Source organism: Sceloporus undulatus, chromosome 7, assembly GCF_019175285.1.
Source record: "Sceloporus undulatus isolate JIND9_A2432 ecotype Alabama chromosome 7, SceUnd_v1.1, whole genome shotgun sequence".
Lineage (NCBI taxonomy): Eukaryota > Metazoa > Chordata > Lepidosauria > Squamata > Phrynosomatidae > Sceloporus > Sceloporus undulatus.
In genome coordinates this window covers 46728101-46753940 of record NC_056528.1, presented here as the reverse complement: position 1 = coordinate 46753940, position 25840 = coordinate 46728101, and the positions used below count along the sequence as shown (strand labels likewise).

The 25840-nt window shown below is 42.2% G+C and overlaps 1 protein-coding gene across 1 annotated transcript in view; it reads left to right on the top strand.

Annotated features, from left to right (window-relative positions):
* TENM1 (teneurin transmembrane protein 1) overlaps positions 1–25840 on the top strand; it is a 292675-nt gene that overhangs the window by 222686 nt on the left and 44149 nt on the right. Inside the window, 3 exon segments of the mRNA XM_042479300.1 lie at positions 9169–9418; positions 11723–11743; positions 17905–18137. Coding sequence (XP_042335234.1) covers positions 9169–9418; positions 11723–11743; positions 17905–18137 — 504 coding nt within the window.

Here is a 25840-nt window from a genome sequence, read left to right as displayed (position 1 = left end):
CATTCTCTCAGTCTTGAGGGCAGGCAATGGCAAACCTCCTCTGAACAAATCTTGCAAAACAAACAAAACCTATGATAGGGTCGCCATAAGTCAAAAACGAATTGAAGGCACATAACTACAAACACCATTAGCAGCAGTGATTTGGCGAAACTTTGGGGGAATCAGAGGATGCAGCTGGTGGATTTCATTAAGATGCTTGCCCTTCCTTGCTCCCACAATTTGAGCACGGCTGCCGGAAGAATACGGCATGTGCTCTGAAACTTCATTAGCTGAAAGGTCAAAAATAATTTATCACTTGATCCCCACTAAAAGTTCAAAAAGAGGTCTCATCAGTTTGAGCCAGGGAAAATATGTATTTAAGGTTAATGCTGTGAGTTGAACCTTTAAAAACTCTACGATAAAGTTCAATCTGCACTTTTTTCATATTGACATTAAGAAAGGATGGGGAATTTGTTTTGGTTTTCCTTTGATTTGGTTGTGCGTTCTCTCTCAATTTATTCAATTCACACCTCCAGAACGCCAACCTGAAAGCAGTTTGCTAGCGGTGTCTGCACATTTGCGAGTGATCCAGTTGGTGCATGTACAAAAAAAATGTGTCTGAGAAGTCTATATATTTAAAAATGTGCATGAAAAAAAAAAGTTTATGTCTAGAAAAGGTGCCCAAACTCTAGTCAGTCAGAGAGTAATAAGTGTGTCCAAAATGTGTGGATTGAGAAAAATGTGCATGGGAAATGTGTACAAATTTCCATGAAACAAAATTATAATCAGATACAGACAGATGTCAGAATGGGCTGCAATGCAGAAATGAGAGAATCTCAACCAAATGGAGTTTTTGCTCATTGTACATCCCTAATTGGCATATGCAGAATTGAAAGGAATATGTTTTGAGTGACTTTCTCATTTAAGAAGTTATTTCTTACAAAGTTTGCAGCAGTCAACTAAACTAGATAATTTGTTCTGCTGGGAGGTAATTGCTTTGGTGAGAATGCGTTGAGAAATGTCATCCGTATAAGAAGAAATAGCAGCCAGAATACAATTAAAAGAGCAGTGCCCCCCATTCAAATAGCATTCCTTCAATGTCTTGACTGCATCTGTCTTCCTGACAGTGAAGCCCCTCAATGACTGTCTGAATTTCCAAAAATATGTCGCCGGTTAGTAACCTAGATTTATTTATGCACATACACAAACCATTTTAGCTCAAGTCAAATCAAAAGACCATTTGTTTTCTACCTGCATTCATTTGGGTTCTCTTTCCTGAGCAGAGCTTCATCTGAGCATGACATGGAAGGGCTTAGCTTTGAAATCCATTTCTGATGCCATGGACATGAGCAGAATGCATCCCTCATTGTGCAGCAAAACCTACCACTTTCGACCATCTCAGATAAGAGAGGAGAGAACTTCTAAAACAAAGTGAAGTGGAAGGCTTTCACGGCCAGCATCCATAGTTTTTTGTGAGTTTTTCAGGCTAGGTGCCCATGTTGTGGAAGAGTTTATTTCTGTCATTTCACCAGCATCTGTGGCTGTCATCTTCAGAGAAAGATGCTCTAAATGTGCCAGCCACATTCTCTGAAGATGCCAGCCACAGAAGCTGGTGAAACGTCAGGAATAAACTTTTCCAGAACATGGCTACATAGCCTCCAAAACCCACCAAAAAGCTATAGAAGCATACTATTGAACAGGAGAAAAAAGGGCCATATTCATGTGTTATTTACTTTGTAGATCCAACATGTGAGAAGGTGAGCATCTGCCCCACCTTCATCTGTTGTCGCTTTCCTCATAGAGAAAACAATGAGTCTGAAGACAAGATAGACGCTTTTCCATCCCTGCAAGAACCCTGCTTTGTATTCTTCTCTTCATATGTGAGATCATCACAGTAACCAGCACCCAAATAGGGCTATTCTACTGTAATTAGGTCTTTTTTTTTAAAGATGCTTTTACTTTCGGATAGAACAGTCCTTTCCTTTTTTCTCTGCTGTCTCTGAATTATTTGTCTGGCCTCTCAGTGCAAAGAAGGAGATAAAGGTCTGGGTTTGTTAGCAGCCCCAACTTGCTTTCAGACTGATAAAGAGGTGCAGCCTCCAGTTTCTCAGAGAAGGTACAGATAGTGCAAAGGTGTCATCAGGACGACGTGGAAGACCCTGGGAGTGCCACTATTAATAGCTGGCATTTCAAGAAAGCGAAGAAAATCAGAACAGCTCTGTTATTACAGAGGACAATGAGTAGTGAACGTTTCTCTGACCCTTGTCTCTTTGAGACGTTATCAGCTGCCGAAAGAATGGAAGTGTGCACCTTTCTTTTCTAACCCTTGATCAAATGTCAAACATTTGATGGACAATGGGTACTATGTGTACATTAACAGAGGTGCAGAACTATCCAGAAAAACATCATGGCCTAAATCCAAGCAGAGTAGATCTATTGAATCCATTCTTGTAAATCCCATTGATTTAATGGGCCTGCTCTAGTTAAGACTAACAGTCACCTTAGAAAAAATTGGGAGTGAAAGCAGGATCCATGCATTACAGTTCACAGTCATATCACTTTAGTATACCTCAAAATCATGGTGTAGAAAGGCTCAGATGATTGACCCAAAGCATTTTGCTACTGGTTTTTTGTGGGTTTTTCAGGCTATGTGGCCATGTTCTAGAAGAGTTTATTCCTGATATTTTGCCAGCATCTGTGGCTGGCATTCTCCGAAGACGCCAGCCACAGATGCTGGCGAAACATCAGGAATAAACTCTTCTAGAACATGGCCACATAGCCTGAAAAACCCACAAAAAACTGTGCATGCCGGCCATGAAAGCCTTCGACTTCACATTTTGCTGCTGACCTGAAGAAGAAGATATTTCTCCTTTCCATTTCGTGTATTGTCACCAACTGGGCTGGCAGCTCAGTCTTATTTCAACACTAATGTTAGAACTATATCCTCGGTATACCTGAAGGCCATAGGATAGCTTGGGGATTGCAAGACAGTAGTGATCAAGGTTTCTCCTTCCACACTTTGCTTCTGTCTCCCAGCATCTCTCAGATGCCTTGCTCTGAATGGATCAACTCTGTGGTTTCAGTAGAGTTTGGCAGGCTGTGGTCCTTCCGTTGCTGTTCAGCTGTATCACCCATGAGCTCTAGCCCACATATCCACAGGAAGAAGATGATGGGGAATGTAGTCCAACAACACTTATTACAGATAGCATTTGTATGTTCATACTCACACTCAAGTTGGTGATCTGGCCCCATACAATTGATAATCTGGCACCTTATTGCCCAGCTTCAACCATGCCTCCCCTAAAGCCTGACAAAGGCAGTAACAACTCTTTGGCTCTGAAAAGTGCAGATGTTTTCCAATATTTCTAACTTGTAGATGGGTCCCATAATGCAAGATGCTACCCCCAGAGTCTTCCTTAACTCTTTGGCTTCCTGATAGTAATTATTATTTACTTCATTTACTTTAGTAAGCCTGACAGATGTACAGTTGTTCCATATTTAGGAAAGAAGATCATTTGTAGGATGCCATTATCACAGGTAGGAAAGTTGGTTGAAACAGAAGGGATTGTCTCATTGCAACTGGCCAAGATGCTGGGAATAACGCTGCTTTTAGAGAATGGCCAACTATTAACTGAAGAGGAGATTAAAAATGGGACAACAGATAACTAGCAAACCCTACCATTGCAAAAATTGCAGGTCTGATTCTGTGGTCAAGTAGTCTAACTATATTGTAATTTTGTTGAGGCCGAAATATCTGCCAGAAGAAGTAGGAAAATCTCCTGCATCTCAAGTGCTGGAGAAAAATTTTCAACATGCTATTTTCAGTGATCTGGGAAGGGCAAAATAAAGAACCTTAATCTCATGCAGCAACACACAAACGCAAAGAGAGATGCTGAATTCTACATTTCAAATCAAAAAAGGGACTTTTTAAAAAAGAAAAAAAGAAAAGAAAACCTTATATTTAAGAGCTTTAAAGAGACTCAATTATAGATAGGTCATTTGATCTGATCTGGCTGTAGACGTTCCAACATTTGCCTTTCTTTCTTTAGGCATAAGGAAACAAAACCATTTTCAGGACATCTAATGCTTTTAAAGGTCTTCCTCTAATGGCTTTGTGCATACAATACTTTCAGCAGTTTGAAGGCCAAATGATTGCAGATTAGATCTCCTAACATTTCTGTTTGGAAAGCATTTATTTTAGAGAAGAGGAGGGGAATGTGCAGGTTTTTATTCAAACCTTTTGGCCTGCACTGTCTTCTGAATCTAAATCTATTGTTATCCCTGCTGGGGGAAAAGTCACAAGTACTAATATTTGAGCTGGTGGTTGGTCTCCTGGCAGGGAGAGTGGCAGCGCTGGGGCTGGAGGCAGAATTTTGATTGGGGAAAACTACATCGGGAGGAAAAGGTTAAATGTTAAACACCCCTTCCCCAAATGGTGCTCCTCTGGGAAAAACATACTGTTTTGCAATTTTTAAGGAGATTCAGGGCTCATCCCGGAACGGAAAAAAGTATCTGGAAGCATCAAGGTTTTCCATTCTTTATGTTTTGATTTTACCTGCAGATTCCCACGTTTGCATTCAAATTCTTTTTTTGGAAATATCACTCCCACCCTCTTTGAATTGCTCCTCTCCCCCTTCTACTCATCACGGCCTGATTCCCATTACCTTTTAAACCAGATCACAAATCAATTTGAACCGCTTCAAATGACCCTGGTTCCCACTTGAAGCGATTCGCTGAAGCGATTCAGAGAGGAGGGCCACGCGCTAGATCCATTTAACCCACGTCTTTTTGGCGCTGATGTTTTCCACGTCTTTTTGGTTAAATCGATTCTGCACAAGTGTGAACCAGATGTGGATCGGAATCAATTTAAATTTTCACTTTGACTGGCTGGAGCGGGTCCATTTTGAATCGATTCATTAATGAATATGAACCACAACTGGGTTATTTTACAGGGGAAAAATGCAGTCGGGGCAAATGTAGTGGGATCCACCTCCGCTGTCAAATCGATCCATTAATTCAGATCGCAAACTGCTTTTTTTTGTAAGTGGGAATGAGGCCCATGTGTCATATCTGTTGTTGTTGCTGTGTGCCTTCAGATCATTTCGTGTGGGGAACATTTCCCGGAGAAACATAAAGTCTTACTGTGGCAGTGGGTTGGGATCTGTCTTCAGAAGTCAGGAGGCAAAGGATGAGAAAAAATACTGCAATATTTCATTGTTATTAAACCATATAACGTCTCCTGGTTTAGGGATCCTCAACCTCTCCCTTTCATTCCCCATCCAGGGCCATTGGTATGCATTAACAAGTAAATATTCCTTCCTTTCCTATGCATATCATTCTTTGAAATTGCAGCAATTCACAGTAAGCGTTCATTCTCATTAAGTGTGTCCTGTTTTGCCTTTGGGATGCCAGCCAAACCCTCAGTCCAGAGTCTCATCATTTCAAGCATTGAGGGAGAGAAAGAAAGGGAGCTTTTATCACCAAGTCATTGGTAGCAAAAGCATTGGAATTATAATCCAGTCCAGATTCATCATGAGGCTTCAGTCATGGGGATGCTCAGCAGCGGGGAACGGATTTTACCGCACAGTGAGAATGCTGCCGCCGCTGCCGACCAACTTTGCCATCCCGTTCCAGATGCGTCCCATAGGGGGTGATTTTTGGGAATGTTTGAGAAGCGTTCCCGGAAATCGCCCCTGGGAAACACATCCGGAACAGGATGGGGATGCTTGGTGGCAGTGGCGGCATTCTCACTGTGTGGTAAAATGCATTCCCCGCCACCGAGCATCCCCAGAACATTCCATTTTGGAACACTACAGGCCCGTTCCAGGGCCAATGCAGTAAAGTTCATTGTCTCTCTTTTTCTTGGCATATCTCTATGGGAGTAGGCACTGGTAAGTCTGGCTCAGGTAGAGGGAAGCTTTGCTTTTGGGACCTTGGTCCTGGTATTGGGTGCAGGACTACCTCCAGAGGCTGCTGGAGTGGTTGGCACGTCCCCTGGGCTCTCATTCTTCAGATGACATGCCTGGCTCCTGGAGGCAGGGCATAACAAGGTGAACACATAGCAGAAAAATTCTGTTTTGGGGGAGCACATGCACATTTTAGACAGAATTAACTGCAAAGATTCTCACCAGTCCAGCATTTTCTTGGGTAGGTTTTCCTGACAGACACATTTTTCAACCATTTTTAAAGATATCCTTTCCATCCCTAGTATAGACTGGAGGATGGCTGACTCTATATCTCAACACATCTAGCTGCATGGTAAGGTCTTTTGTAGCGTGCGGCGGGATTGCCTGTTAAAGCCCAAAGGTCTTTTTAGGGTGGTGATAGTTTTTTCATTTTCAAAATGCAAGGGCGGTGCATTGTTTGGGGATGCAAGAAGCAGTACATTGTTTTATGGCACCATAAGAAACAAAAGCCCTCTTTTTTATCGTTAACCATAAACAAAACCTTTGCACATATTTCAGCCATGCAAAGTCTACAGGGACCTGATTATATATTGTTACTTGTGGGAGAAAGATGAAAGATGTTTCTTTTCCGCATTTAGTCACAGACAGAGGCCAACTGCTCCTGTCATTTCGGTAGATTCCTATTGCCTGGGGAGGAGGTCTCTGTGTCTATTAAGCTGCTCTTAAAAACCATAAGAAACCCCCAAGAGAAATCTGTTTCCTACCTCTTGTTTCTCATAAACAAGATGTAAAATATTTCCCTTCTCCATTCTTTGAATTCAGTATGGAGTGCCAACCCACAATTTGTCTTCCAGGAGAGGTGTTGTTTCGTTGTTCGGGGTTCTTTTGCTTTTGTTTTTAAATCATAATTTCATATTTATTCATAAGGTATACTAAGGCGTCTAAAATGTGCTGGCAGGTGTCCGACTTTGGCCCTGGGTTCTGCTTTGCTGAGAACGCAAAGAGTCCAGAGCTCCTTTGGCCATTTGTGGTGGATGCTGTTTATTTTCCAAGACGATCACAAAGGGATGGTTAACCGTAAGCAGCTTTTCAGTCTCATATTTGCCTTGTAGGAATGGCCATGAAATATTCACAAGCTTCACCCAGCGACGCTCACATGGTGCCACTTCTTATAACGCACTGCCAGGGAGGACTGCCTAAGTGCCAAGATCTTTCCAGTGCCTGCCACCCCATATTATTATAAACAGGCCTATTCAAATGGGTGGTTGCCACCTCAGGGGCCCTGGGAGCCAGGTCATTGCAGGATATGATCTCGGATATCACTATGGCTTAATGTAGCCCATGAAAACCATGGGAATTCATCTCCTCATTACCAGCAGATTAAAAAGCATATCTCCATGGTTGCCTGCATAAATAAATAAGTGATTGCTCTTAGGAAGTATTGTGATGTTTTGTAGACTGGGAGCTGATTTAAATTGTCCGTGGTTCATTCCCATTTCTTAATGACAAGCCAAGCGTGCGTAGTTGAAGGTAGAATTACACCTATGCGGCATAAATCAAATGTGTCTTATACGGTGGCATTAAATCAATGTACGTTAAGTTTAAATTCAGTGTACAAAGGAGAGAATTTAAAGAATGGTATGTCACTATGGGTTCGTTTGGTGTTTTTCCTTCCATTCTGCATGTCGGATGACATTTGCGTTTTGTGCAGTGCTTGGAAAGCTGCTTTTAAAAAAGCAATTAGTTATGGTTCCAAGACTCCCAGAAGTAGTTGGTTATCCAATGTATTACCATTTCAAACTGTAACTCTTTACTATTTGGATTCTTCAGAAGTAACTACAGTGGTATCTGCTGGGGTTTGGTTTCAGGGCCCTCCATGGATATCAAAACGCATGGATGCTCAAGTCCCATTAAATGGAATGGCATAGTAAAATGGTGTCCCTTATACAAAATGGTAAAGTCAAGCTTTGCTTTTTGGAATTTACATATATTCTAAAGATCTTTGGCCATACACACACACACACACACACACACACACACACACACGTTGCAATCTGAAAACAAGGAAACTCTGGAATTGCATCTCAAGAATATTTTGTTGCTAAAATGTTGGGTATTTAGCAATACAGTAACAAGGTATTTTTCTGATGACTTCACAGTATGAGAAAATGGAGTTTGTTAGAAGATCGGGTGTTAATATCTCCTTGCTTTGGAATAAAAGAGTTTAACATCAAGAACAACAATGCCAGTACTTTAACAAAAAGAACATCGTGTTAGAAATACATTTCGGCTGATTCTCACTCCCACAGGTTAGGAGGGGGGACCAGGGCTGTTTGATAACAGTTCTTCCCTTGAGGGAAAACACTTGGAGGCATCATTATTTTGATACGCCGCCAAACAACATTCATCCCACTTTGTACTTACGGTTTGCAGTGCAATTTAACATTTTTCCCTCTGAAAATGCACAAAACATTTCAGCAGATTTCTGTAACAGATATCCATTTCCACCCTTCTTTTGAGACAGATCAGCCTGGAACACATTGTGAGTGTTATTTTTAGGCAGATTACCGCTTCCCCCACCATATTCATTCCCACAGTTTTGGAGATACGGCATCTAAAACTGAATTATTTGCTCATAGAGAAGGATCAGTCTTTTTTTCCCCCCAAGAATCCTTTGGTTTTCCTTTAAAGGTCAACAGCATGGCTCAATGGCTAAAGTAAGTATGTGAGATCGATCCTGTATCTAAGCACATTAGATATGATTGTTGTTGCACACCTTCGTTTCTGCATTGTGGTGACCCTAAGGTGAATCTATCCTGGAGTTTTCTTGGCAAGATTTGTCCAGATGAGGTTTGCTATTGTCTTCCCTTGAGGGTGAGAGAGTGTGACTTGCCCAAGGTGGGTTTCATGACTAAGCTGGGAATGAAACCCTCGTCTCCGGAGTCATAGTCTAACACTCAAACCGCTACACAGACATGATAGCGATCTATAGATATCTGAAGGGATGACTTGTAGAAGATGTAGCCAGCTTGTTTTCTCTTGTTCTGGAGACTAGAACATGAACCAATGGATTCAGATTACAAGAAAACAGATTCTACCTAAACATTAGGTAGAACGTTTTCAATGCATGTCTTGTGACATTGTCTCCTCTTCTCTGATGTTTGGGTCCAGGTCACTTTTCAATGAGGATTCACCTAGCAATGGGACGGCAAATAGGTCCAGACAAAATGCTATAAGCAAGTGTATCCACTTACTATGTTTATGTGTGTGTTTTCTAAACCAGGTATTGTACATAAAGGAAATGGAGAAAATATATTCATCTCCCAGCAGCCGCCAGTCATTTCCACTGTCATGGGCAATGGGCACCAGAGAAGTGTCTCCTGTGCCAGCTGCAATGGGCCTTCCCACACCAGTAAACTCTTTGCGCCCGTCGCCATGGCTTCTGGTATGGATGGCAGTATATATATTGGAGACTTCAATTTTGTTCGGCGCCTCCTTCCTTCAGGAAATTCCATCAGCATCTTAGAATTAAGGTAAGAAACTTTGGAGAGCTTCAGGGGGGGAAATGGATGGAAAAGCTACCTTGTTAACAAATATCTGGGGTAGCATTGGTCCTTCTGTGTTTCAGGTCACAGTCTCTTATCCTTTAAGAGCCTAAGCATTTTGGAGCAAGTGAATTAACTCAGTGAAAGAGTACTGTGTGTGCATTTCAGGCAGAGATGGCTTTCCCTGAAAGGCCTCTTAAGTTTTTCGTTTCAAGACATGATCAGATGCACTCACTGCATCCTCCTCTTCTTTGACAAAAGTCTCACCTTGAGAGGATGCTTCCCAAAGGCAACTTAGGGGCTCCACAGACTGTCCCGAAAGGGTGGACTGAAGCTACCCATTTTTGCTCCTGACAGAGGGTATGCAGCCACTGCCATGAGTGTGCCATTGGCGCGCTGGTGCGCATCGATGATGCAAGCGCAACACCGCAACGTGCAGACGCTGCACCACACTTGTGTCATGATGGCAGCCCCCGTGTGGATGAGAGTCCATCATTATGGCGCTGCTGTTACGAACTAGGGTTCGGGAGTGTGCAGACACTGCACACTCCCAAACCCTAGAATCGGCCCCTGACTGCTGCTTTGCAGCAGTCTGTACTGGATCTTAGAAACCAAGGTTGTTTTATATAATACAACTACACACAGAATGAGGAGTGTTTTTCCACCCTGTGGGCCACACCAATGCATTTAAGTGTGGCTAAAGTGACAGAACATTACTTATGGGGTGCCATTTTGGCTGAATCTATTTTTCTGTCTTGGGGGTGGATTTGGGGGTTACAAGAAGCAAACCATACCCTTTGGGGCACTTTTTGGAAATTTTAGCTGGTTTGAGGGGCAAAAAACCACCCTAAAATTTTCCCTGTGGGGCTTTGAAAGGCTTCTGAGAGCCACATTTGGGTAACCCCAAGGGCCACATGTGGCCCATTGGCTGTACCTTACTAATCACTGTTGTATATGCAGCTAGCTTTTGTTCTTAACTCTTTCTCTTAGATCAGACTGCAAAACTGCTTCTGCTTCCTCTTCTCTCTCCTCCTTCCTTTTCTTTTCTCCTCTTCCCTTTCCATTCCCATACACATTCATAACAGGGATCATAGTGCCCTTCTCCACAGGGCAAATGGCTCATTCAGGAAATGATATTGAGACATTAGCTCCCATTCTCCTGCCCTCCCATCAACCAGTCATCACAGGCTATTAGAGGACAATTGGTTTAGCAATGCATGATCATCCAACACTTGTTAGCTATATATCCAATTCTGTCTACTCAGTAAGCATAATGTTCTGGGCTAGGAAAGTGTGAGTGGGACCTATGTTATGAACAATTAGCCATTTAAAATGGTGATGGTAAATTATGATAGTTTGGGACGGGGGATATTTCATTTGCTACTTTGCAACAAGAACCATTTCATAGCTAAACATTTGAGCTTGGGAAACTGTGCGACAGATCTCTGTTAATGCACACAGTCTTGACATCATCTCTGCAGACTGTTGTTAAGTTGAAAAGAAATTGTTTCTCTTAGTGAACGTTGACAGAAATTTAAGTGCAAAAAAAACCCACAAAACCAAACCTGGAAACTCATCCATCCTTAGACTGTTTCTGAATGACACATATATTATGGGGAATTGGGATATGAATTGCAGAATCCGTAGATGCAAGAGACAAACTAACTAGAAGATGAGCGGATTAAGCAGAGTAAGGAATGGGACAGAAGAGTTTAAATAGTTTTAAACTTAATGTTTAACCAATTTTTAAAAATACAAACTTACACACACAACAAAGACTTGGTAGTGTTATGTGTTCCATGTTGCTTCTGTGTTCTGTGCAGCAGCTAGCAAGCTTGCTTTGAGTAAGAATAGGGATAGGGAACCTGTGGCCCTCCCGATGTTTCTTACTTACAGCTTCCAATGCGTGTCACCATTGGCTACACTTTGTAAGGCTAATGGGATTCACAGTCCAACAACATTTGAAAGGCCATGCATTTCCTATTCCTGGTTTACAGATTTTGTATTAGAAATGGCAACTATGGCCTTCTGGCTGTTTTTGGACTGCCAGCTCCTCTAATCCCACAGGCCAGAGTTGATGGGAGTTGGAAACCAACATCTGGAGGGTCATAGTTGTCCACCCAGTCTAAATAAAGATTCAATAAATATTACCAGTTCAAGTACTGCTCTTCTTAGTGGTATCTTTACCATGTTAATTAACACTAATCACATTTATTTTATTCTCTCTTTCCTTCCTTCCTTCCTTCCTTCCTTCCTTCCTTCCTTCCTATGTGACTGAATCTGCCATTTAAGGAACAGAGACACAAGACACAGGTAAGACAACTGTGGGGTAGTGATGATGAAGGGTGAGGTTTACATAAGTGATTACATAAAATATCTTTTTAGACCTGTTACAAATTTAGACAAGTTGCACATTTAGCCTTCAAGCGTCATCCTGCAGAAAGTTTTTGACGCTGCCACAAATTCACAGGTCCTAGCTCTGATTCAGAGACTGTTCTGTTGGAAATATTTTGAGAAATAGCTATGTCAACATGAAGCTATTGATGGGACACAAAGCAGAAGATTAGAATTGGTTCTCACCGCTACTTCCAAAGACTATATTCCAAAGAAAAGGTCCCCAAAGTCCTCTCCACATATGGCTGAGATCTTGCATTGGAAGAGGTTGAGCAGGCAGGGTCCAGCAGTCCAAAAGAGGGCTTAGAGCCAAACTAGTTTGGCCCTGCTTCCTTTTGCAGATGGCTGGACCATGGGAATCTGTGCCACCTTCCTACCTCACCTCTCCAGTTAGCTCTAAAAGTGGCAGCATCCACATTATGCCCATAGGCTGCCCACCTCAAGGCCACAAAAAGCCCATGGGATATGCATCATCCCATGTGCTCTAAAATCCTTGAGACATGTACACCACTGCTGGCAGTAGCCAGTCATAGCAAACTGCCTTCTGCTGACTGAAGTGTGTTGTCAATCCACAGGCTACCCGAGTATTGTCTACTCAGTGGCATAAACTACATACTGCTTTAAATATGCAGTGCACAGGTCAACCATTGTTCTTGACTTGTATGTCCCAGTGTGTCCCAGCAGCCCTAGCCAGCATTTGTAATAGTAAGGAACTCTCAGAGTTGCCTCACCATCACATCTGGAGGGCTGCATAAAACCCATCCCTGAGAGGTACATTTTATTTCCTTTTGTTACTTTGAAGTAGGTTATTTCAAAGGCAGGAACTGGCAAAACCATCTCTGAGTATTCCTTGCCTAAGAAAACCCTATGAAATTCGTGGGGACACCATAACTCAACCAGCGACTTGAAGGCACATACGCATGCCAATCAGGATTTGACACACTTGGAGTGAATGATGGTTTCAACCTTCCTGCCCAACTCATTTTTCTCTCTAAACACATCTTTGTCACCCATATGGCAGAAGCTTAAAAATAATCAGAGCCTCCATTGGCAACAATGGCAATGCTTTTTCACCTCTTTTAAAACAGGTTCCTATGGGTTGTGTGTACAAACTTGGGGAGACCAGTTGATGGGACCATTTGAAACCACACTCATGCTTACATCTAAGTTGAAATATGTAAGGTTTGCTGTTGCTGTTGTGTGCCTTCCGAGTCATTTCTGACTTATGGCGACCTAAGGAAATCTGTCGCAAGGCTTTTTTGGCAAGATTTGTTCAGAAGTGACTTGCCCAGGGTCACCCAGTGGGTTTCTATGGATGAGCGGGGATTCGAACCCTGGCTTTCAGAGTTGTAGTCTCAGACTCTCTGGCTTTCCACATTGGCGCTCATGTAAAGTTTCACTGCATGCTATCATGCCATTTAACCCTCTGTTTATTCGGCTTTCTTGTCACTATTTCAGTCCTCCAAACATTATGTACCTTGCTTGTTCTTCTGTTTCTTTGCGCACCTTCTCCATATTTCTATATTCCGTCCTTCAGGCATCATTGCCCCATTACTGCATTTTTCCTCCTCCTCTGCTTGATCAAACAACATGACCGGTGCCTGAACTACACTACACTAGCTTGTAACCAACTACTCCAAGGTGCTGCAGTGTCAACGGAGGATAATAGACATCTTGCAATATCAGTCTCTAATTAGCAAATTCATTATCTCACAGCGTCTGCTAATCACTCTTCATTAGGGGAGTTCAAGATTCTCCCTGACCCTCTATTAGAACTTCCTTGACAACAAACTTACATACTGATGAAAATAGGTATGATAGAATTGAAGAGTTAGTGGCCCAAAAAAAGAAGTCAGCTGGTAAAATTTATCACAGTAACAGACAAGAGACTTTCCTTTTTTTTGTTTCCAGAAGTGGGGTGGGCAACTGGGGAGAGGGGGGCAATCATCATCATCATAATAATAATAATAATAATAATAATAATAATAATAATAATAATAAATTTCTTACCACCTCTCCCCAAGGCTCAAGGTGGGGTACAACATAGATTACAACACAATAGACAACCAAACATACAAAACTATTTAAACACATAGGTTTAAATGCATAAACATAGGAATAAGACAATTGTTACACTTTAAATTATTCAGAGATGAAATTAAAAATACAGTCGGCCCTTTTAACTCGTGGGGGATCTGTTCCGGAACCCCCTGCAAGTTCCAGATCTTGCACATATTCAAGCCTCATAGGTTTGAATGGGCCGCATGCACGCAGGGCAAGCGCCATGGGCACGCGCCCCATTAAGTTTAATGGCGGTTGCCCCTCGGATTTTCAAATCTGTGGATTGAGTCTACGGACTTGGAGGTGCAACTGTATACCAGTTTAAAATGCATAATTCAAAATCAACTGGGTAGGCTTGTCGGAAGAGGGAGGTCTTTAATGTTTATTTGTTTTATTTACGGTATTTATACCGCACTCTTCAACCCTAAAAGCTCTCTCTTTAATACTGTTTTAGATTCAGGCTGCATGTTTGGTTCGGTCCCCATACAATTGTCCATCCCTGTTTGTGTCCCTTTAGGTGCAATTGCACACATTGGGTGGTCTGTTCTTGTGATTTTCGGGTGGCAATCACACACAAAAATTGCAATTGGGAAACTTCTGGATATTGGCAGTAGGCTTTGGGAACACAGATGCCATGGTCTAAGCTTTCTGAACACCTGCTCTATGAAATTAACTGTACAGCTAAGCAGTGTAATATAATAATCAGGCAGTCATTGGTAATCATCCATATGGCTCAAGTCGTAGAGCTATGCATCCAATGGATAGGCATAGAAAAAGGAGCTAGGATATGACATATTTCCCATGGCTACAGAGAAACAACCATTCCTCAGTGTAAAAAAATGCACAACCATGCAACCCCATTTGTTGAATTAACCATCTTAGAAATGTTATGTTTGCTCCCTTTAAGCAAGAGAAATACCAGAGGTAGAGATGGACCATATAATAGAGCTGTGAAATTGTTTGAGACCAAAAACTATCTTGCAGCATCACTGGAGAATTTTGGGATCAGCAGCTCCCCAAAGTAACTCTCTCAATTTCTTAGCTGAATGCCAATGGTTGCAAACATAAAGATAGATGTATACAAAAGCAACCTCCCATTGATTTCCCCTTTAATTTCACATTTAGAGACATGGGATTCAGCTAAGCCCCATCACATATTGAGCTCAAATATAAGTGAGTCACTCAATAGTATTACCTTGCTCCTAACAGGTTTGCGAGCCACAATGTCCACTGGTTGCATGCTTGGCAAACAGGTGAAAGACAGGTAGTTGCGTATTTACCATAAGAGAAAACAGCGCTCTATTTAAAAGACTGTCAGAGCATTAATACCCTGCCACTTCAAAATGAGCAAAAGTGTGGGGGAGCTCCTATTGGCATCAAAGAGATTTTCCCTTAATTAGCTAATTAACCAATGCTAATTAATTTCTTGGGGGTGAGGAATTTTATATTCGAATCATGGCCGAGGAAAGGAGGACTAGACCACTTTTCCCCATATAACTCTGCTTTCGATGGAAGTTTCAAGAGAGTGAGCATTCTTGGAATTAAATATATATATATATATATATTTAAAATCCTGTAATTAAAGTAATTAATTAAAGTAATTAGAGTAATTGCCGCCACACAATTAAACCAGTGGATAATTATATCTTTAGCGCGATTCAAAAGTTTGCACAACCGAAGCCTGGCAGGAGAGTCATAGAGAGAGGCTCTTTGCCATTTAAGATTCCCAGGATTTCGCACCATTCGTTGCGCCGCTTCTGGGACTCGGTCCAAAACATCTGGAGGGCTGGAGGTTGGTAACCTCCGGTTTAGAAGATGCTGTCATTTGCATGCAGCTGGAACACAAAATCCTTTTGACTGTATAATCAAAGTTTATTTTAGCTGGGAATGCTGTCACAAAAGATCTTGAACTTCCAGCTGTCCTTGTAGATGTTCTTGCAGCGAAGAAAGGAGCCAGGACATTTCTCTTGGGTCAACTCACTGATATATTTTGCGAAAGACAACATAGCATTGGATGGTTCCCAGAAATGCTGTTGGAAGACTGGAGGCTCTTCTGCAATGTCCTTGAGTTAAATGTCTGGAGATGCTGATCAGCAGAAAGTCACTCTTCGGGCTCCTTCCTCAAGAACCTGCTTATCTGTTTGTTACTCGCTAATGATTATTCCTTGAGTTGCTTTCCTGTTTCTTGAAGGCTCATTCCTCTGCAACGAACGGCATTGAATAAAGCTGACCAAGCTTTATCTGAACCGCTGCAAATTATTGCTGGTTTATTTCTTCTGTTTATGTATTCTCCCAAACCCTTTGGCTGTGTCCCAAGCAGCCTGAAGGACCCTGAGCCAAGAGAAAGTGCTATCTTTTTTTTGACACTGCATCGTTCCAGATAAACTTCACAAAAAGGGCCAGCGGTCATTATCTTACCTGTTAGATCCAGTAGTCAAGTAATGAATAAACATTAAGGAACATCATTAATAAAGTCCTGGGGTTACGTCTGAATCTAGAGCAGAATCAGGCATTCCTCCAGATGTTATTGGACTGTCCCAGCCATCATAGTAAAGTGGAGAGGAATATAGTTCTGGAATTTCTGGAAGATGACCATTCTTGAACTAGAACCTCTACTATGGGCACATCTACAATGTGCAAATAATGCAGTTTCGCACTACTTTAAATGCTGTAGCTCCATCCTAAGATTGGTAATTTTGCAAGGTCTTCAGCCTTCTCTGCCAAAGAGTGCTGGTGGCTCACAAAGCTGCGAATGCCAAGATTGTGTAGGATGGTGCCATGGAAGTTCAAGTAGTGCCAAACGTCATTATTGTTTTTTCTCCTATTTTTAACATATAGTTAAATAAATAAAGAGCTAGTGGGGTTAGAGGCTTAAGCGTTGGATTATGACTCTGGAGGCCAGGGTTCAAATCTCCACTCAGCCATAGAAACCCACTGGGCAAGTCACACACTCTCAGCCTCAGAAAACCTCGTGATCGGCTCACCTTACAGTCGCCATTGATCAGAAATGTCTTAAAGGAACCCACTGGTGACCTTGCATCTGCACTGCAGAAATCATTCAGTTTATACACTTTAACTGCCATGGCCCAGTCCTATGGAATTCTGGGAATCATAGTTTGTTGTGGCATCAGAGCTCTCTGACACAGAAGGCCAAATGTTTCACAAAACTATAATTCCCAGAATTGCATACTATTGCCATGACAATTAAAGCAGTGTCAAACTGGATTATATCTGCAGTGTGGGTGCAGCCTTAGCCTTAGAGGCAGGACATGGCAAACCCCCTCTGAAAAAATCTTGTTGAGAAAAAAGTATATTATGGTCCACTGTAAGTCAGAAATGGCTTGAAAGGACATGGCAACAAAACGTATATGGCTACAACAGAGTGTATATGGCTACAACAACAGGAATAGTCTGTGCCAAATACAGGGAAGCAAATAATATGTCTGTGCATTGTATATGAGAAAAGGGAAGGCAGAAAGAAAACAGTCAGATTTCGAGGAGCATGGTGAGGTTAGTGCAACACTCCAGTGACCAATGAGGGATGTATGTTGGAACTTGGATATTTGCCCATCCCTGTTTTAATGGACGGAAGGAGCCTTTTTCAAGGAGAAACTCACCTTCCGAGTCAAGCCAACGTGTTTATCTTCCCAGTAAGTCATTTCAGTGTGTGTGAGTAATGGAGCACTAGTTCAGATCTCATTATTGTGATGATTCTTGGTCTTCCACAGCTGCCTTATTGGCAAAGCATTAAGCCTGAAATAATTGACAGTGTCTTACAGAAGAACATTGCCTCGGTAATTCTTCTGTCTCCGCCTAGCATGGCTTTGTTGTGTGGCTTCCGTGTACCTTGTGCGTTTTCTTTTGAATTGCTAACATTTTGTGCTTGCGCAAAAAATGAGCACACCAACTGGTGTGGCAAAACAAGGTGGCATTTTAAGATCCCAGAGGAACAAAGAAAGACTGATACGCATTGTTGTTGCTGTTGTTGTTATGTTCCTCCTCTCTCCCTCTTTTATTAGCACTAGTCCAGCTCACAAGTACTACCTGGCCATGGATCCGGTCTCCGAATCCCTTTACTTGTCAGATACGAATACCCGAAGGGTTTACAAAGTGAAATCTCTCAGTGAAACGAAGGATTTGGCTAAAAACTATGAGGTCGTGGCAGGAACAGGGGACCAGTGCCTTCCCTTTGACCAGAGTCACTGCGGAGATGGAGGACGAGCATCAGAAGCATCACTTCACAGCCCCCGAGGTAAGAAAATGGCACAAGCTCAAATGACTCTTATGGGCTGAAAAATTTAAAATAAGTATGCAATTAAAAACAAAAAACAACATATTTTCCTAGGTGAGTGAGTTAATGATTTAGAAAATGTCACATATGGGCCCGAACTGACAAGCCAAAATAAAGCTGCTTTAAATCACTTTGGAGGTATGATGTTTAAATGACACATGCCTCTTAAGAGGCCAAAAGCGGCGCCAACGTTACGCTCCATTCCTTAGGACTGGAGTGTGGCTTTGGTGCGGCTTCTAACCTCTTAAGACACATGCATCATTTAAACAGGATACCTCCAGTGTGACCCAAAGTAGCTTTATTTTGGCCTGTCTGTTTGGGCCCATATGTCTGCATCTTTCATTTACAATGAATTATTCCAGCCTTCCCATTCTCTAACATTGTCCAATGGTTGACCAACCCCTACCCTCCAACACTGTAAAGATGAAACCTGTGGGTGAGCATCATCAGAGTGTGCTCAAGATAACAACAGTTATCAGTGAGGAAAAAACACTTGAACTGGGAGAGGCTGCAGGGGTTTGTTTTTGTCTGAGCCTACTGGGAAGGACAGGATTCTGCCTTCTCCTCTCCCTTCTGCTGAGTTAACTAAAAGGAAACAACTTTCTCACTTTAAACTCAGTTTGCAGCAACTGAAGGAAAATGAGGTCAAAGGGGGAAAGTAGGAGGAGGAAAAAAGAAACCAGGGCATTTTAAAAGCAGTTGAAAAAGTGGGATGGCAGAGGATTAATATGGACTGTCCCTGCCAAATTGGAACAGTTGGAGAGTATGCCAACTGAATATTCTGCGCTGTCTCACCATTGGGAACAATAGACTATATGGAGCCATAGGACATGGCCTTTTTAGTTTTGGTGCCTGAAATCCTCTCCCCTTGAGGCCTGATTGACCAACGCTGAGGTTCACTTTTCATTTTGGCAACAAGTTAAAGCATAACCGTTTGCTCAAGGTTTGGGGGTTTAGGGATCATAATTGAGCTTTGGTCTGTTAGATTATGAGTTCAATATTTATTGACTTGATTTATTGGATTTATATCCCGAAATTTCTTCCAGGATGCTATCCAAGGTAGCTTCCAAAAGTTTAAAACAAAATATTTTACAAAAGGAATTAAACTATGTATTAAAATCACAATTAGAACAATTGAAGCACATTTGAGCCCTAACTGCAAATGGCAGATTAAAAATAAAATACGATACAAGAAGCCACTTTGTGACTACTGTTGTTATGTAATTTACAACTCAAAGCCCTTCCCCAATAAAATGGTCTTCATCTGCCGACGGAAAGAGATCAGGGAGGGAGCAACCAGACTTCCCATGGAAGGGACAGTCTATTTTAAACTGCTCTAGTATCATTCTAAAGTGATTTTATCCGGCCCTGAATTCTTCAGAGATAGGGTGGAATACAAATATTTTAATAATGAATATGTAAATAAAGAAATCCCACAGCTGCTATGGTAACAGGGGGCTTATTATTAGAATTGGAGATCAGTATGCTGATGGGATTCCCGCCATTCATTCTCCCAGGATATGAAACTATCTCATATATGCTCCCTTCTTAAATTATTTCAACCCGTGTCTCCTTAAAGCTAGCACTTTGATTCCCAGCATTCATTTAAAATCCCCACCGGTGTTAACTGAAGAGGCTGGAAGCTGAAACATCTAATTAAACAGTATTAAACCTGTCTCTGTTTCATCATTCACTTACGTTCCTAAGTTGTTATTTAGCTTTCAATGGCTTTGTTCTGCAGTGCAGAGTGTACTTGTTTGTCATGCCGCTCTCAGCTGTTTCTCAGAAATGCACAGGTTTAAGATAATATTTCATGCATCTGCTGCAACTCTTGTTCATGCCCTAATATTCATTGTGACTTCAGAGATTATCACATGTGGCTTTCAAATCACAAATCGAGTTGGAAAACAGTGCCTTTGGCAATACTTATTGCATGACGTTGCCTCCTACTGATAGCTTCTGTGTCATGGTTAGGGCATCCCTTTGCATTAATGGGGGGGAACAATCAATAAGCTCCCAATTGCACTGCAGTCCCATTACTCCTCAGGTGCAAAAGTCACTACTGCTCCAGTTCCAATATTGACAGTGACATGGTTGATGCTATGCCAATGCCGATATCGGAACTGGCACAGCTGTGTCTCCTCCTTGCCTCTGTCCCTCTTTTCCCTTGATATTGCCAAGCAGGTCCTGTCTCATGCACTCACCATCTTGGTGTCTCAGGATGATAAGACATACAACAGGGCCTCCTAGGCTGGTTCATATTGGGGGGAGATGATCTTCCAGATGTCTCCTACCCTGGCCTATGTGGGGAAAGTCACATTCTCCATTTTTTGGCCCATGCATGGAGCCAAACTGCCTTGCCTATTCTGCTGTATTCATCCTCTTGACTGATGACAGAAATCAAAGTGTGCATCCTTTCAACTCTGCAAGCCCTAGGCTGCTCCAGCTAGTGCCAATCCATATGTAACAAACTGGCCAAAAATGAGTAAATATTTGAAGACAAAATATAATGGATTGGTGTGTCCCAGATTCCATTAGGAAGTATAATTAAACATTAAACTACTATTCAATAGTAGCATTGTCTTGGAGGGTGGTAAGCTCTCCATCTTTGGAGTTGTGTAAGTTGGATGACCATCACTCTAGATGGCCCTTGTGGTGCCTTCCAACTCTAAGATTCTGTCCCTCTTTAACCTTTTCATCTCATGGTCATTGTAACTGACATTACATGCTAAGTAACTTTTATTGTAACTGATATTGCATGTTTATTAGTTGAATGATCCTGATCTCGAGATGCACAGTTTTAGCTGTTGTGGAAAGGATTTATCTTAACCCAAATAGGTTAATCTCACTTTATTATCCAGCTTCAGATTACAAGGACCAAATCCTCAGTGTCTTCAGATGCTCATAATAAGCAAAGAGTGTTCTTGCTCACAAAAGTGGGGATTAGTGGCATGCAAATGTGTTCTCCAGAACCCAGAAATGTACTTGTTAAGGGTTTTAAATGAATCTAGTAAGGCAACCTATTCATTGTAATTACAGTCTGTTTGTCAACCTTGATCTCTATGAACTGAGTTTCTCATGTAAGAGCACCTATTTTTACCCAACAGATGTTGAATGGTGTAATTTCATGGTCCGTCTGGTTCAAGTACATACAAAGGCATGTTAGTTCCAGGATGCGAATGTTTGAGAACGTTGTTTGCTCTCCCCCTTCCTTCAGAGATCACAAACCTTTAAACTCCAAATCAGTTGTCTTTCATTTTTAGTTGTGTATCATGGTTGCCTATAAATAACTAATCGCATAAAATTGCCTTAGTGGTTTCTTGATGGAGCTTTAATTAAAAGGACCAAAGACATTTAGAAGTTTGGAAATGGATGGCTTGCAATTTTCTCGTCTGCAACCATAAAATTAACCAATTAGATTCACTCTTCCTATTAAAAGTTTCATGAGAAAACTGCACATTCTTTTTAAATGCACTTGGCGTGAGTTCTTGCTATCAGATCTCTCCAGGAGTTGAAGATGTGTTTTCATATGCAAATGTTTTTGGAAGTTCAATTAGAAAAACTATGTGTATTCTGGAAAATCGCTGGAAAAGAAACACACACAAAAAGCAAACAGTCTGCCAAAGTTATTTCTAAAACTGTGGAGATAGCACAAAAAGGGATGTAAATTCTCCCGCTAGAGATTATGCTAATCAAAAGCATGTGTTTAAATTTCTTCTGTTTACATATAGTTCCTTGGAAAATGCTTTTGGTGATGGGGAGCGAGGGTGGAATTGGAAGTCCTTGTTGCATAATGCAGCCATTTTGCCTCTTCCAGGAGATGTGATGTCTTTGCATAAGAGGAACGTAGCTATATTAGTCACTATATTTCAAGATGTGACATGCAAGATCCTGGAATAGGATCTCTCGCCAAAAATCAGTTGCTGAGCCCAAACAAGGAAGACACTGTTTGGGCTTCTCAGAAGCTTCTTGCTAGCCTCTGCTGGAAACAGGAATGCTGAACTCAATAGACCTTTTGTCTGATATCTCCAAAGGTCTTTCTTTGAGGATTTAGAGTTGCTACCCTCCAGCGTCTTCCTCCTTTCATATTTTGAATCAAAGATAAACAGCTTGTGGCCCTTTGCATGTTGTTGGATGGCAGCTCCCATCAAAAGGAGAGGTGATGGGAGTTGCCATCCAGCAACCTCTGGAAGGTCACACATTGCTTGCTTCCATTTAAAAGTAAGGTGGTGAGAAGGCACAAGTATCTTCATAACAATCCAAGGACATAAGCAGGTCTCTCAACACACCGGCACAGCTGTCAGGACACATATTTTTTAAATCTTCTCACTAGTGTATTACTTTCTTTAATTTAAATATCCCTAACAAATTGTTGCTATGGATTGCTTAATTGTATTATAGCAACAACTTTTTATGCACAGGATAGGATGGGTGACAGATATAGGACAGTAGGACACATGGAGGGGATCTAGGAGTCTTAGAAGACCACAAAAGCTGAACATGAGTCAAAAGTGTGATGCGGCACCTAAAACACAAATATAATCCTAGACTTCATCAATAGCTGTGTAGTGTCTAGACCAGTGGTCCTCAACCTTCCTAATGCCACGACCCTCATGTTGTGGTGACCCCCAACCATAAAATTATTTCCGTTGCTACTTCATAACTGCAGTTTTCCGATGTCTTAGGCAACCCCTGTGAAAGGGTTGTTCGGCCCACAAAGGGGTCGCAACCCACAGGTTGAGAACCGTTAGTCCACTGAAGGGAGTAATTGTACTACTCTATTCCTCTTTGGTCAGATCTCACTTGGAATACTGAATCCAGTTCTGGGCACCACAATTCCAGAGGGATAATGGCAAACCGGAGCATTTGGGTGACCGGAATCATAAATCCCTATGAGGAGCGGCTTAGGGAGCTGGGAATGTTTAGCCTGGGAAAGAGAAGGTTAAGAGGTAACATGATAGCCATGCTTAAATATTTGAAGGGAGGCTTATTGAGGGTGGTGCAAGCTTGTTTTCTTCTGGTCCAGAGACTAAAGAGTTTACCGCATGGTAAACCGCTCCTCAGCGCGTTCTAACGGGGGCGAGCGGGGGCGCGCACGGAACACGATGGGCACCGGATGGGGCCCAAAACGCGACTTTATCACACGGGGGGACGACGACGCTGACGCCGCACGTTCCCATCGTGTCCCAATTCGGTTCCAGAGGGCGCCATTTCTAGGGACGCTTTGAAACAGTTCCCAGAAATGGCGCCCTCTGGAACCGAATTGGGACGCGATGGGAACGTGATTCCATGCGCGCCCCCACTCGCCCCCGTTAGAACGCGCTGAGGAGCGGTTTAAGCCCCATGCGATAAACTCTTAAGACACAGAGCAGTGGATGGAAGCTAAAGGAAAAGAGATTCCACCTCAACATTAGGAAGAACGTCCTGACAGTAAGAGCTGTTTGACAGTGGAAGATGCTCCCTTGGAGAATAGTGGAATCTCCTTCCTTGGAGGTTTTTAAACAGAGGCTGCATGGCCATCTGTCTGGAATGCTTTGGTTGTGTATTCCTGCTCAGCAGAGGATTGGACTGGATGGCCCTTGTGGTTTTTCCAGCTCTATTATTCTATGATTCTGTACTTACACTTTTAACTGTATTTTGAGTTCTAGCACTGGGGGAAAGGAGGGATACAAATGAAGAAATGATAACAATAAAAAAGTAAAACCGGCAGGGGCTGATTCTGTCCTCCCATCATGGCCTTAATTAAAATTAGCCTCCAAAGAGAGAGTTAGTTCTGGGTGGGATTTTACACATCGATGCCCTGCTCATTTGGGGGTGGAGCAATATCGATTAGGATGTCAACAGTATAAATTGTAACCATTTGACTTGTACATGTAGACTAGGAAAAAAATGAGAGGGGGGAGGCAATGCTATATATAGCTTTAGGCTGCAATCTATAAAGCAATTGCACATCAGTGGGCTCATTTCTATTGACTCAGATGGCACAATGATAGCTTCAGGCAACTGTGCTGCATTAGGCTGTCTATGGATCATACCTCCATCGCTGAGCCTTAGAACGATACTAGACACAGCACCAAGATATGGGTTTACTTCTTTTTCTGATTGCAGTATGAAAAATGTAAGGTTTTAAATATTTGAGGATAAGGCATGCCTTGTTCCAGAACCCTCCGTTCCCCATTCCTTGTCTGTTTTCCATATTTTCCTGCAACGTCCAGCCAGGATTCTGCATCTTTGCTGAATATCCTCAGTCTGCATTGAATTGCTTGTTTTCCTTGACTGCCGGAAGGCATTTTCAGCTAAATAAATATTTGTACCACTGCAAACCTTGGCATTGCCCAAGCCTGCTGATACTTCCCTCTCTTCTATGGATCATGAAGTAAGAATCAATGCCCAGAGAATGAGTCTGTTAGGATAAAGCATTTCAGTGCCTTCATGCCACTGGGCTGATTTGCATTTAAATGTCTAAAGCGGTTTGGGACAAATTGAAGCTCACCTCGTGTTGCCAGGTTTTCAAAATAGCAATAAGGGACAGTTAAAATTCATGACATGTGGGGATGGCAGTCGGGAAGTAGCTATTAATAAGGTTGGGCTCTACCTTAATTTCCAAATGGAAATATTGATTTCCGTTAAATAAGCCAGGCGCTTCTCTGCAAAATTAACATAGGGTCCACATTCATATATTACATGGGGCACACATTTCTGTCTTTATGGCGGGCTCATGCCAAAATATGGGAACTTTTTAGCATCTCGTTGAGTCTGTACGAAAGGAAAAGCCTTCTAACTGTCAAATGGGGGACATCCCTATGAAAGTGATATCTTTCTCTCTAAAGCAAGGACCCCACACCGTTTGGAGCATGGCTACACAGGCCAAATAAAATGGTGCTATCTACTTTTCACAGTGAAAATGATGTATAAGACGATTGGGGCCAAATCTGGGCCTTTTTGTGGCCTTGGGGCTTTAATACGGAAGGGGGAAAGGTGGGATTTGTCCTGGTTTTGAGTGGAAAATCTGAATATTTGTGCATATGTGTAGACTATCCTCCATAGCAACATTGGTGTGAGACCAGGGGGGAGTCAGAAATACATACATTGTCATAGTTGGGGACATAGAAAACAACCCGGAACAGCCACTGCTGTATGGCACATACTGGGATTTGTTGGACTGGAGTGTGTTCAAAAAGGAGAACTGTGTGACCAGTCTTCCCAAACTTGCCTCGGTGTGTGTAGACAAGCCCATGGTCCCTGGAAACTGGGATAACCCAAAGGAAAGCTGGATTTTCCTGTTGTAGACATGTCCCCAGAGAGATGTAGGACTTCCTCTAAGGCTTTTGTTTCCTAGGAAGGTTTTAGAACAATGGGGTGTCATAGATTTTTGTGGGTTTTCCAGTCTATGTGGCCATGTTCTGGAAGAGTTTATTCCTAATGTTTCGCCAGCATCTGTGTCTGGCATCTTCAGAGATGTGGTGACATTGCTCTTGAACCATTCCAAGAAGTGTGACCGACTATCAGCCATGCTTCCAGAAGTGGCTTTGCCGGGACCTTCCTATCGCACTTGAAATGTTCTAGAAAGTGTGAGCAATGAGAAAGCAGCAGAGGGGTTTTGGCATTGTGTGAGTGGCGCCTTTGTTCTAAAGCAGAAACAGGAGAAAGCAAACTCCAGAGGA